This window comes from Apus apus, chromosome 18 (genome assembly GCF_020740795.1).
Source record: "Apus apus isolate bApuApu2 chromosome 18, bApuApu2.pri.cur, whole genome shotgun sequence".
In the NCBI taxonomy this organism is placed as follows: domain Eukaryota; kingdom Metazoa; phylum Chordata; class Aves; order Apodiformes; family Apodidae; genus Apus; species Apus apus.
This window is the reverse complement of record NC_067299.1, coordinates 4,144,456-4,158,084: the sequence shown is the minus strand read 5'-3', so window position 1 is coordinate 4,158,084 and position 13,629 is coordinate 4,144,456. Positions and strand designations below refer to the sequence as shown.

The 13,629-nt window shown below is 45.9% G+C and overlaps 3 protein-coding genes across 6 annotated transcripts in view; 1 reads left to right on the top strand and 2 right to left on the bottom strand.

Annotated features, from left to right (window-relative positions):
• Positions 1-5,322, bottom strand: part of VMP1 (vacuole membrane protein 1) — a 66,778-nt gene extending 61,456 nt beyond the window's left edge. Inside the window, exons 1-2 of one of the 2 annotated variants that reach the window (XM_051635675.1) lie at positions 5,223-5,322; positions 1,236-1,361 (exon numbers count right to left, since the gene is read on the bottom strand). The gene's annotated coding sequence lies outside the window, so the exon portion shown is untranslated. The remainder of the gene's footprint in view (positions 1-1,235; positions 1,362-5,222) is intronic. The other variant, XM_051635676.1, reaches the window with a different exon arrangement.
• Positions 5,323-5,325: 3 nt separating this feature from the next.
• On the top strand, positions 5,326-6,728 carry PTRH2 (peptidyl-tRNA hydrolase 2). Of its 2 annotated transcripts, XM_051635677.1 has the most exons (3): positions 5,333-5,431; positions 5,704-5,851; positions 6,069-6,728. In XM_051635677.1, exon 3 carries the CDS (start codon positions 6,088-6,090, stop codon positions 6,604-6,606), a length of 519 nt encoding a protein of 172 aa, XP_051491637.1. In that variant the 5' UTR covers positions 5,333-5,431; positions 5,704-5,851; positions 6,069-6,087; the 3' UTR covers positions 6,607-6,728. The 2 variants fall into 2 exon arrangements, with proteins under 2 accessions (XP_051491638.1, XP_051491637.1); XM_051635678.1 differs by lacking the exon at positions 5,704-5,851 and having other exon boundaries at positions 5,326-5,431.
• Positions 6,729-7,977: 1,249 nt separating this feature from the next.
• Positions 7,978-13,629, bottom strand: part of CLTC (clathrin heavy chain) — a 31,667-nt gene continuing 26,015 nt past the window's right edge. The window contains exons 31-33 of one of the 2 annotated variants that reach the window (XM_051635487.1): positions 12,701-12,721; positions 9,705-9,780; positions 7,978-9,377 (exon numbers count right to left, since the gene is read on the bottom strand). In XM_051635487.1, the coding sequence (XP_051491447.1) occupies positions 9,253-9,377; positions 9,705-9,780; positions 12,701-12,721 (222 nt within the window). In that variant the 3' untranslated portion in view covers positions 7,978-9,252. The remainder of the gene's footprint in view (positions 9,378-9,704; positions 9,781-12,700; positions 12,722-13,629) is intronic. The other variant, XM_051635488.1, reaches the window with a different exon arrangement.

Genomic DNA, 13,629 nt, shown 5'->3' with positions numbered 1-13,629 from the left:
CTACACAAAACCCATGACAGTTCACCACAGGAAATTCAATTCTATCTGCTAAACAGAATTTCACTTCTTATGAATGCTGAAAAAGACACAAAGTCCATATCTAAAAAAAATAATTGCCTAATACATTGAGTAGTTTACCAGCAAACATAAAAATAAACTATTTTAAAGAGTGAAAAACAACAACTTTTAACAGTTTTTGTACCAGAGTTGCTTAGATAATTTGTTAGAGCTGTGCTCACACAAGAACTTCTTTGTAGGGCTGAACAACTAGTACACAATAAACTATTCAGCTTTACTGCAATCCACAATGTTAGGTATAAAGAGACAATTATTGTCAGTAAAAAATGTAAATTGGTCAACAAAAAGGGCTTCTAGTGACAGTGACTGGCACTTCACAGTGTATGCAAGACAAAGCAAACCAAGCTATTAGAGCATGAGCACATGAAAACATCAGGCCCTGCAATCCCTGCATTGTCACCAGAAAAAGAGGACAAAAGTCTCTTCTTTCTGAAACACCCAAGAGTTGGGTGCACTTACTAAAAAGAAGTTTAAGACAAGGCAGTTGGGTGCTTGCACTCTCACTTGAAGGAGCAGAACGTGGGTCCATGTTCTGTACTAAGCATTTTTTGAGGACTCATCTCCAGTGTGCTGGGACAACAAGGATGTTGATAAACTATTTTAATGATCTCACTGCTTTCCCAAGCATTGTTTGAATCACTAATTCTTAACACTTTGTACTTAGAGAGACCCTGGAACCCTGACTCTCATCACTATTAAAGTTACTTATCACACAGCTGCTAGAACCAGACTTAGAGCTCAGGCAGTTTTGCTGCTGTTTGCTCCCTGACCCCTTAGCAACACACCATCTTCTGTTTTTTTAATAATTTATTTCACTTGAAGCAGAATGCTCCAACCCTGCCAGGATCCTGCTGTTTCTTTCTCCTCAACTTTTCGGATAACCATTTCTTTATCTACACGACCATTCTTCAGTTACAATAAAGAGAACAAAAGACTAAAACCAGACTGCCACGGGTGGATACATAATTGCTCTAAGCCACAGAAAGTTACAAACCTGTGATACGTTTCAGTCATCAAATGCTCTACAGATGCAACAAGTTACAGAGGGAATAAGTTAACAGCTTGGAGAGCACCTTCCCTCAGAAATCAAAAACAGCCTGTGCTAGGAACACATTTGGTAAAGGATGAGATCAGGCTTGAAGTGAAACATTACATACCCTCTCAGCTCTGCACAACTGGGTCACTCTTCACTGCTTCTTCTGTGTTTGAAGCCAGTGGAACAGACAACTATGTCCTCAGCTCTGTAGACATTCAGGACCAAAGCTCTCCCAAACCTCCTGTCCCTACAGAATAAGATAATACTGATCATCATGTGATACAAAACTGACACAGGCCCTAACATGAAGGTTAATAACTTTCCACAGAAAATAGAAAAAGTAAGTGCTTGATTTTTTTTTTCCAGTCCTTTAACACTCATGGGAAGCATTCAATTAAAATAAATTAGGACACTTCTGAAAAGTGTTCAAAATCTCCATAAATTTAGCTATAATGGGTTACTTTGAGAGGAGTGCATTTATGCCCATACTAAAAATGTTTTCCTAACTAAAATAGTTTAAGCCCCCAAAGGAAAAGCAATTCAGTTAAAGACCAGAGGTTTCCATTTTGTGGGTTATGCCTCTGTACACCAGACCTATTTTCCAATTCCTAGCCAAACAGCATTTCAGAAAAAAAGTCATCTTCCAATTTAGAGTTAACATTTCCATTTTTTCCAAAAAGACTTTGGGACACCTCTTAGGAAAGAATTATTTAATACTGTTGTAACATGAGTTTCAGGGATGCTGCACATTTTCATTTGAGGTTACTAGAAGTTCTGTCCCTGCTCTTAAGGCCAGATATATTGAACTGTTCTCTCTGGTGAATTTTCTCTGGTGAAACTGGAATATTGATGGTTGCTTGTGTAGATCCAGCAGTAGAATCAGGTGCTATAATCATACAATATACAGATGAAAAGGCATGGAAGATGGTAGGAAACACAAAATCCATGCTGTTTGAGCCTTTACGGTGTTCTCTTGCAGAAACTCCCCCCAAAAGATATTTAAATAAAAAGGAAACAGAGATAACTGGGAATGTGAACACTATCAGTGTAGCACCTCATGCTCTAACACAGATCAGAGGTGAGTTCTGTGCTCCTCAGGCTGGCAGGAGGCAGAAAGCCCAGGGTGCAAATCAGAGCTGAGAGAACAGGCTGCTGAGAAAACCCCTTCAAGGTTGTCAGAGGGGGAACACGCTGCTGAGGGGATCACAGGAGACCTCGTCAGAGCTGCTGCTGCTGTGCTAACTCCAGCTTCCCCAGCTCAGATGTGCAAGGCAGCACCATGACACACTGTACTTCATGCCCTCTCTCAAACAGGATCTTAGTGACAAGTACCACTGCAGCACTGCTCTGTGCCACCACAACATACCCCCTGGGGAGAGCGCCTCATGTATGCCCAGGCAGCCCTTTCAGCAAAACTGATGAATTGGAAAGACTGATAGGAGAGAGGGACCACACAGCATCGGAAAAAACACCACAACTTAATATTCAGGTGCCTGAACAGACACAGTATCTCTCACATCCTCAGCTCTAGGGCTACACAGAAATCCACAGCCACGCTCTCTGCCAAGACATTTGTCTCGCAGCCCTCAGACTGCATTCTGCCTTTAGAAGGTGACAGCCAAGCTCTCCCCTGCCAGCCACTCTGTGCTTCCAAAAAGGCAGAGAGGAAAGAAAGGTCACAGGGATTGTCACAAGATGATAACACATCCTGCAGAAAATAAAAAGCCTGCTAAAATCTGACTAGGAAAGAGAAAAATAAGACATGGTGTCAAGAATTGCCACCTCTGACTCCTCCAGTAAGGGTGGAAAGTGCAGATTTCATAGGAGCTTTCCCTGGCTTGTAAGTGCTGGGAGACAGTTTTCCCACAGGAAGATGCTTGAACCTGCCCAGCCACTATATCCAGCATGCTTCTTCTCTAAGAATGCACAGCTGAGATGAAAGAGAATGAACAGAAGTACCTAACAAACCCCATGAAAAACAGTAGCTGAAACCTGCCCCTGAGACAATGACTTCTGCTTTTCATAGTCACCATTAACAGTTTCTAACTGCAACAGATTCAGTTAGAGGTTACACCATGGCCGTTCAATAAGAACACACTGCCCAGACAAGGGGAAACACAGAGGCTAATTCTGAGCCTTGTCTCTCAGAAAGCTCAGTGTTGCAACAACTTCAAGGCCGTGCTCTTTGTTCTCACGGAACAGCAAAGTCCATCCAACTCACCCTTCTCTACAAGTAAGAGAAGTTAAAGTTCTAACCTGCAGATAATAGTTTCCCATCACTATGACACCAGAGAAACTGGCCTACTCTTGCTACACATCAACAGCAATAGTTTCCTGTTTTAAAATCAAAGCCTGTTGAGAAATAAGAGATCACAAAATATGCACTAGTCACATAGACCATTCTAAGTAGAGGTATCCACAAGATGCAGTCAGAAAGAGCTGTGACATTCAAAAGACATTCATAGAAAACCACAGGAAAAAAAACTTGAAGGTGGAAATACTGCAGACATTCCAGCCAAGAGGTTTGCTTCCAGCATACTCACCTACCTCATGGCTACTGCCCACTTGAAAGCTACCAGCCTCCTCCTACTCTTTCCCACAGAAGTTACAAGTACCATTGATTTCAGCTGTTAAGTAGGGCAAGAAGGTTAGCTCAAATTAATAAGTAGTGCTCACCTCCCATTGCACAACTGGAAACGTGTTTGTTTTCAATCCCTCATCTGAAAACATGGGATGGAGCAATCATTGCAACTGTCACTTATGACCAACAAGGAATAAAGACCATCCCATGCTGCAGAAACAGTGGATTGAAAGAGGACTGACATAATGGAAGCCCATTTCAATAGGTAAATAAATGCATTAAGAAGAGCTTATATATACTATCATGAGGTAGGAAGGTATAAAGCATGAGAATTCCCAGTCAATCTATCTGGCAGGAATTGGGGTGAAACAGCCTTAGAAGAGCAGAAATCCTAACAACAAAACAGCAGCAAAAGCTGCTGGTCAAACAGAACTCATATGCTCCAAGGCACGAAACAATAACATCTCACTCTTTCCACCTCAGAGCTCTCAACCCATACTATCAACATTAACTAAACCAGGATACCCACTTGTTGGTAAGCACATAGCAGAGAAAACAAGGACAGGAGGTAAACCCTGAGGAACTGTCAGATGTGCAGTTCAAAAGGGATAACCTGGATTCACAGCACTTGACAGAAAAACCGCTGCTATCAGACAAACTTATTACCCCTTTCCTCAGGTCACCTGGATGTTTTTTTACAAACATCTGTGAGGTAAATCTGGAAAAAAAACCCTGGAATCTTACTGCTTTATTACCTTCTGTAATCACTACCTGACATCAGCTAAAAACCAACGCACACATCTAGGTGCTTCACTTCAGTCAACAAGAGGGGAGACATGAAGAGTCTTCATGGATTTGGGCCCAACCATCCAGGTCCGCAGGACAAGCCCCGGTCGGAAGGAACAAGGACAGCTGGCACGGTGCAAAGGACACAGTTAGCAACCCCTCTACACCTTCCTCCTGCAGCAGCAGACAAGGACCATCGGTATCCAACTCTCCCCCGCTGGAAGGATGAACTTGTGGCTGCACCATCAGGCCCCTGGGGTCCCTGGGGCCAAAGCGAGGCGAATTTACCACAGGGTTCCCGCGCTCCTGCCCGGCCTGAGGCGCAGCGTCCCGAGCGGAGCAGATCCCCGGCGGGGCGGGGGTGAATTAGCAAAGCCCCGAACGGCAGCGACGCGTTTCCCCCGGCCCGGCACCTCAGGGAGAGCTCCTTCCCCTCCCGGCCTTCGCCCTGACGAGGCTCAGCCCGCGGCCGCCTCCCCCCTCAGCCACAGGGCTTGCACAACCGCGGCCGGGCCGGGTCACGGTGCCCCCAGAGCCCCGCCGGGCCTCCCGCTGCCACCATGAAGACGAAACGGGGGAGACGACGGGGGGAGGGACGGGACGCCGTGAGGGGAGCGGCAACGAGGTGGGCGCTGAGGGGGGAAGCGGGAACAGGTGCCCGTGAGGGGGCTGCGACACGGGGCCCACCCCCTCCCCAGCCCCCGCGGCGCCCAGCTCTGCCCCGGCCCGGCCCGCACTCACCACGCTCCTCGCCGGTGCCTGCCGCTGGGCCCGGGCCGGTCCGGAAGCGCAGGGCAGGGCCGGGGCCGCCCCTTCCCGCCCCCCGGGAGCGCCACTTCCCGCGCGCCGCATCCCGCGCCCCGCGGCACGCGCGGTGGCGTCACCTCCGGGCGGCGGCGGCAGCGGGAGCGGGAGCGGGGCGGCCTGGCCTGGCCTGGCGGGCGCGGCAGGTGAGCGGGGCGGGGGGAGGAGCCGCCCCTCGCGGCTCCGGCGCCTTCCCGGGTTCCTGCGAGTTCTTCCTTTCGCCCTCGGTTCCCTCCTCCCGTCGGGTTCAGCCGCACCCGCTGCGGCCGCGTTCCCCGGGGCTGCGGCTCCCTCGGTGCAGCTGCGGGCGGCCCCGCCTGGCCCCGCTCCCGCTGGGGCCGGAGCCTTTCGGGGAACTGTGGCTGCTGACTTGAACACCCCCCCCCCCGTTTTACCGTTTCTCTCACCGTTTTTTTAGGCCTAACCGCCGTATCATTGGCGGGTTTTTCCTTAGTCCTGCCTCCCGAGCAGGAGCTCATCACGGGAGGGATTTTGCCCCCTCACGGTGTCGTTATTGTGGCGAGAAGCCCGTCCCTGGAAAGGCGGGAGACGGTGCTCCAAGGGAGGTGCGTCTGAACATCCCTTCCCAAGGCCTGGGCTATTCCTGGAGGAACCTGTTGTGCTGGGAAGTGTCCCTGCCCACGCAGGGGGGTTGGAACTAGATGATCTTTAACGCCCCTATCCGGGATTCTGTGTTTTATTGTCATAAGTTTTGTCCCAGGTAGCCGGGCACACCCTCACGCGAGATCTGAACGTGTCCTTTTCCCCCACCCCCTTTCACAGCCGGGCTCTGGAACCCGCCATGGATTACCTCTCCAAGCCCGGGCTCCTCAGTGTCATCGCTGGAGTTGCCTGCGGGGTGTGCCTGGGATGGGGCATCCGAGGGAGGCTCCTCAGGCAGCCCAAAGCTGGGGTGATGGCACTTCCCAACAGCCTGGGGAGCGAAGCTGACACCATGGGGGAGTCTGGGGAGTTCAAGATGGTGCTGATTGTCCGCAATGACTTGAAGATGGGGAAGGGTAAAGTAGCAGCACAGTGTTCCCACGCGGCTGTTTCTGCCTACAAGCAAGTGCAGAGAAGAAATCCTGAACTCCTGAAGCAGTGGGAATACTGTGGGCAACCTAAAGTGGTCCTCAAAGCTCCCGATGAAGAGACTCTGATCCAACTCCTGGCTGATGCTAAACACCTTGGACTGACTGTGAGCCTGATCCAAGATGCAGGTCGCACTCAGATAGCTCCAGGCTCCCAGACAGTCCTTGGGATTGGACCAGGACCAGCTGATGTAGTAGATAAAGTTTCTGGTCACCTGAAACTCTTCTAAACCAGGGACCAAAGGAATCTAAATGCATTAGTGTATGTCATTACTGAAGGGATAAAACCCAAGTTTGGGATATTTCCATATGTTCTCTCAGTATAAATAAAATAACCAGGTTTTATAAGAGATTTGAATTTGCAAATCGTTAGTTTCTTTAGCTTCTGTCTGGTGCTTTAAAGTGGGAAAGAAAATGCTGGGCTGAGTGGAGTGGGAGTGGGGCTGGCAGAAATTACCACCCATACAAAAACTTGTGCAATTAATTAAGGATTTTGCAGTTTGGTTTACTGGCTGAATTGAAGCCATAGTAAAATGTATTTGTCTCATGTTGTGTTACACCTTGACCCCTCCTGCCTCACAGGAGCTTTTTTTTTTTTTTCATTAGTTCAGAAAAGATGAACTGCTGAAGCAGGTAAAGGTATCCCACAGAGCTGTAAGCAACTTCCTGCTCAGTTTCTAACCACAGAGCTGATGCAATAAGCTGTGAGTGCCATGAAGCAGACCAAGTCCAACAGGCTTTGCAGCCCTGACCTCAAAAGCCAGGTAACAGTTGTGGGGAGCAGCTGTGAGTCACACTCCTGGCTGGAGGTGTCTGTGCAGCTCCTGGCCCTGGCAGGAATCTGCAGGGAGGTCTGCACACCCAGTGCAGTGAGTTACCCCACATGCAAACAGGTTGTTGTACAGGGACTAACTTAAATCCTGTTTTACTTGGGATTAACAGGTCTCCTTGGGTCTGAGGAGATACTGTCACAGATGTTTCTGGGCAGAGGTGAGAGCATGCAGACCATGGCTCCTGGGTAAATTCTGCCCCAGCACAGGGCAAGGCAAGTTCCCTACACTTGTCATGAAGTGGACTTCATACAAGCCAGTTTTATAACACAACTTCTTGTGATAATTCCACTGTTGAGCACATCTTCTACAGCCTCTCAGCCATCTCTTCCTGTGAAACATTGTAAAAGAGGGAACAGAAGGATTTGTCTTCCTCAAGTCAAGTTTGCAGACCTTGAGGGAAGAGCAGAGGGGTTGAAATGCAAATGTAATAAACAGAGAACAGAGAAATTTGTATTCTGCACCTCTTATTTAGGCGTAACACTTTTCCAAGACTGACACTACCCACTGCAGACCTCTGCTTCACCCCACTCTTGAACACAGACCTACAGCCCATGGCAGGTGAACCCCCCAGATGCCAACACAGAACTGCTGCAGCACTTGGCGACAGGATCCCACAGCCCAACCATGGAGGTCACTGGAGCCAGGAGGACAGAGCTGGAGCCCAACCCTGAGGACAGCTCCTTGGTGAGACAGAAGCTTCTACTGCTATCAGGAAAAGGGGCAGTGCTTAACACTCTTTACACTCAAATATGACAGTATTCATAGAGAAACATTTAAGTCCATTTTATTTGAAGCTAAATATATTTAAGGCAACTTACATACCTAGAACATGATCTCAATTTAACTGACACACCCTACTACAATCCTAACAAATCATCTGGTCAAATCTGCTGTAGCTGACCTCAGTGCAGCCAGCTATTGAAAAGTGCTATTTTCTTCTCTCTGGCATAATCTCTCTAGAAAAAACATTACACATTTTCTTGTATTGCCCCTTCAGTGCAAGACACCACTAATGGTCTCCATTGCTGCTCTCCCAGTGGCCCCTGACACCCCTGAATGGCCCACACCTCTAGCACTGTAATACTTGGTTTGAGTTCAAAGGTCCTTTTAGAAGACAGTAAAGTGAAGCTACCACTATGCAGCATGTCCACAGTCCAGTAATTTATTTTTAAATTGAGTAATTTCAAATTGCACAAACAAAACTGAACAGCAATATGCTTGAATTCTCTCTTCTGTACACTCAAAACAGTGATCTAAAACACCACAATATCCAACATACACAGACCTCAGGGCAGGGTTAGTAAATACACAGATTGGAATCATGGTGCTCTGTTCCTGAATGGAATGTCCCACAAAAGCACAGGATACAGCACAACATAAGGTCATCTGTTACATATGGAGTGAGCAAAAAGACACTAGCATTTTCTATATGCATAACTGGAAAAACCTGCATAGGTTAAGGAAATAAAACAAAACATCCCAAAACTTGTACTCGTTTTAAGTCAGGCAAGGTTTGTCTGTATGCATTGTAAATTCTTTGAGAGCTATGCAATCCAGGGTAGGATATGCTGATTAGTGTTGTCTCTGGTCAGCAGTCTTGCAAGGTCAAATACAAGTATCTTGGCTTTAGCTTTCTCCCAATATACAGTGAGACTTAAATGCATTTAAGAATAGACAGTACATACTGGAAGCTGCTCACATACAATGAACTTAAGATTCAATATTAGAGTTTAACACTAGAGAGTGCAAATCAGAATCTTCACGATAGACTTAATGGTAATAAGCAGTCCTGCAAAAGCCCACTTGAACAGAGTCGTTTAAACTATTCCCCTTTTAAAGTCTAAATGACATGGAATGTGAAAAAGATTTTAACAGAAGTGATTCAAACAGTTTGCGCTAGAAAAAACCAGTCCTTCATGAAATAAAAGGTTACAAGAACACGAGGCTGAGCTCTTTGCTTTTCCCTGTTATGAGTTAAAGCGGGGAGGGACGGTGGAGTTTCAGTAAGAAAAGACACTGGCTCCCAAGGGACTGTGCTGCATCCTACATGCTGTACCCAAAGCCAGGCTGGGGCTGCCCATAGGGAGGTGCAGTGTAGCCATAGCCAAAAGGTGCTTGTGGAGGGACTGCCACACTGGGTCCTGCTGTCAACATGAGCTGTGGCTGACCTGGAAGACAAATTTCATTGTTATTCCTCAGTACAGATTGTTCAGGCAGGAGAATTCCTGCAGCTTCCCTGGAGGTATCTGGATGTTTAACAGTGACTCCCTAGTCTGAGCTAGGACAAGCTTCAATCCTGCACCCACCTCCAACCTTAGCAGCAGCCTTAGAATTGTACTTTATTATCTAGTGTTTTGGAACACGTTCCCTCAAGACTTGATTTCACATGAGGAACGTTCCTGTTTCCAAGGACTTCCTTGGGAAAAGCCAGGACTAGAGAAGCAGTGTTTTAGAAGCAAGATGTGTTACTGCCAGCACATGAACAACAGCATTACCATAAACGATAGGTTGTGTTTCCGTAGCTTGCTCCTCTTCCTTTCTCAAAGACTCTGATGCATCCAGTTTATCCACCTGGAATGGAGACCAACAATTAAAAACACTCCTCCAGAAGAGGTACTTATTCATGGCAGAGAAGTGGAAAAGCCTTAGTGGTATGTTAACACCCATCAAGAAAAGGAGACCATTTACAAGTTAAGATCAATTCAAGTAGCAATGTTGGTACTGGTGCAGTCAAGATTGTCCGTTTCCTGAAAAAAATCCCTGATTTAGGGATTTGTGGAACCTCTTTGAAAGCTCACTCCAGGCTGAAGCTTTGTATGACAGGTCCCACACTGGACTAGAGCTACTTTGACATCAGTAAGCTCAATCACTGCTACTCCAACTGCTTCAAACCAACAGCCTTCAGGCACAAACTTGGATTTTAGCACACTATCAGCTGGAGACCTTTGGTGTTGGAGCAATTGCTCAGATAATGCCCAGTCCTGGAGAAGTTTCCCTGAATAAAACACTGAGACAAAGTAATCGCAGACTGCAATAGCATCCGACATGTCACTTGAGCCTCAAGATTTCACTTTCCAAACCCATTCACTCATGCAATTTCAGTTCAAATGCAGAGAATGCATGTGTATAAGACTTGCTTTTTTCCACTCCAGAACTGTGTGGCAGTCAGCCTAAACCCACAAACACTCAACGTGTTCCAGCTTGATCCACAGACACAAGACAAGCCTAGCCAGCTTCCCTCTGTGGCACAGCCTGGGCAATGGTGCTGTTAGCCCACCCCTACAGAAAGGCAAGAGAAGAAACTCATTCTGTAGTGAAATATTGCTTGTCACTAAAACAGCTCCAAGGAAACTCAGCATTGCTACAGGCTAAGGCAGGCCCTGAAACTAAAACCACAAAAATTAGGTATTGATATTTTACCTGGGAGGTAAGATTTAGAATCAAGTCAGAGACAATCATGCCAATTACTTCTTAAGACAGTAAGACAACTCACAAACCAGATTAATCTTTCATTTGCATCCTTAATAAAGGAGTTTGAAGACAGGTTTCCTGTACTTACACAGGGTTGGCATTACTTATTCAGCTAGACCAACATCCAGGAGTTGAACAGTTCTCAGCTTAACTGTGCTACATCAGCAAATATTTGCAGGCAGCTCTAAGGCTTTCTTCCATTTAGTTGTGAGTTACGTGTGCTCCATAAACCTGTTAATCTGTAACTTTTGAGGCACAAATCCAGGGAGTGGCAGAAGTCCCAAGCTTTAGGAGTTCATTCATTCACTGGGCTTTCACTGCAAGCCTTTGTGTTGCCTCACACCAGTATCTGGCTTGCTGCTGTCAAAGTGCACAGGAGTGTGTGCCAATGCTTCAAGACTCCTTTCCAGACACCGTGCTGAGAACTGCATTGTTTTTAACTCAAACAGCAACACACTGAACACAGAAGCACAAGTTTAGAGATGCAAATCCAAGGAGAAATGTGCAGAGTTTGCTACTAAGCAGAGGCATTTGGCTTACACACGCATAGAAAGCCTCCAGCCCAGGACATTTAATGCATTTTTGACCCAGTTTTGATGCCTCCCCTCAGAGCTAAACAAATATTTACAATAACAAGCACAAGTTTGAAACCAGCCTGCAGGATGGTTCTTACACCACTTGCTTGAGCATCACCAGGTTCAGTACCCTACACACTTGTAGCAAGATTGTTTTAAAGGCTTTTCCACAGGGACTGCAAGAAGCTGCAGAGGAAAAGTAACATGCATTCAATGTTACTGTGTTATGTGTGCATGAAAAAGAGGCAAAAGTACTGAAGCAAGAGTGAGGTCTGAAGATGACTGCCATACAGGCTCCCCCCAGAAAACCACACGCAGCCCACAGCAATGCCTTGTAGCTTCAGGAACAGTGGGATGTAATTGCAATGACTGCTACACATGCGTAGTTTATGCAAACACTGCAGTTCAATTACCTTTTTTCACACACACGCTTTCTTACTGCCTCACTTACTAGCTGCTGAAGGACCTTACACTACACATTTTAGTCAGGTTAGCCTTAAGTTCCAGTGGTGTAATTACAGACATCTTGTCACCAAGAAGCAGTTTGTATTTAGTCCATCTTCAAGCCGTTGGTCAGTTTGTTTAACCTTTGCTGAACCACATTTAAGGAAGACTCACTAGGGCTGACCTCTGGTCTAAGCAGAATCAGGGGTATTTGTACAGCAGCAGATGGACAGGAACCTTAGAGACTGCCCTTTGGAAGGCCAAAACTGCACAGCAGAAGGCAAGCCTCAACAGTAGCCTCACAAGTGCAATAAGCATTACCCTTTATTTTTTTTTAATGAGGTAGCAAGAGAAGTTTAATGAAGAGCTTGGAAGGCAGTCTTTTTTTGCACAACTACAAGAAATTTACTACAGGAAGAGAACCACAGACTTGTCTTAATATCTGAAATTTCAAGTTGTTATGTGAACTAGAGCACCTTGTGGGTTAGACTAGCACCATGAGAACTGGACACCTGAATGAGGAAGAGTCTCTTCTGAAGCAGCTAGTATCTATTCTGCCTACTGTCAGCACACATTAGTAATGGTCAAGAGATCAGGAGCTGGATCACAGTCCTTAAACTAGCAAATGTCATCTTGATTTATGGTTCAGAGACAGTGGCCCAAGACTTAATTATTTCCTATTGTAAGAGGTTCTTCCAGTCAGATTGGCTGTCAAATAGTAGAGCTTGTGTATCCTTTTGATACCAGGTTGACTGTGATCCAACTGGTCACCTGTATGTCCTTCCTGAGGATCTATTAGCTTATTAGTAGCAAATGAATCTACTTTGGTCCTACAGCACTAGCTACTTGTAGAGTTAAATAATTTGCATATGCTTTAGTGATATTTTTTGGGGGAAAAGCAGTAGCAGCAGTGTAGTAAACATAGGAAAGAAAAAACTCATGCAGAATCCTTAGACTTAGTCCTCCAGACTTAAAGATGGAAAACAAGAATCAACTTTCACCTTTTCCTTTATTGCATCAACCTGCAAAGGAATTCAGAAGGTGCAGCTTAGAAAAATCAAATTCCATATTTAGCATATAAGGCAGAAACAAAAGCGTCAGGGAAGAAATAATTAAGGTACAGGTGAGTAAAACCAAAGGTACACCAGAAGTATCTGCTTTAGAAAGGCAGCTCTGCTTGTTGCTAGATCTCACTGCATCAATTTAGCTGCACTATATTATATCCTCATCATTTAGCAGATCATGAAATGTTAATCTTTAAGGATCCTACTCCAAGACTACTCTTCTCAAGAGAGGCCTGGTATCAGCTTGATCCATCAGGCGTATCTGACCAGCAGTGCTAGTGCTTACAGCTCCCCACCTCCCCCAGAATGCCATGTTTAAGGAGAGCAGATTGCTCCAGGACTACTAAGCAGTCCTGCCTTTAGATCTAACAGCCAAGCAAGTCTTCTAGATGAACAGGCACTCTAGTCTTCACTGATTCAAGCCTGAGTTAAACTTCTACTTCTTAGAGTCCTAATGATTAAGGAATTTACAACATTTCACAAGAAGATACACTAAAAGCTTCAGCTGGGCAAATCTCCCTGATGACAGTATTTTCCTCAAATCTTGTTCAAGTCTGTCAGAGCATTACCAAACAGGTTCCCCAGCCTAAGTCACTTCAAACAAAAGCTGAGTCATAATTAGTGCCATTAAGTATCAGAGCCACCTTTTAGAGTTAAATGCACGGCAGACCAAGCAAACTCAAGATGTAGTTAAAAAGCTTTTTAGTACACAGTCTAGAATTTGGTTAGAGCTTGTTTGATCCCAGCTGGGATTCCTGACTGACACAACACGTAAAAAGCCTGAATCTTGGAACTACTTCAAGACACTGCCCATGCTCAGGCAAATACTACTGATGTAGGCTCTGTAATTGGTAGGTAGGGTGGAG

Coding starts and splice junctions, on each gene's coding strand:
- PTRH2 (XM_051635678.1), top strand. CDS start 6,088: ATGGATTACCTCTCCAAGCCCGGGCTCCTCAGTGTCATCGCTGGAGTT.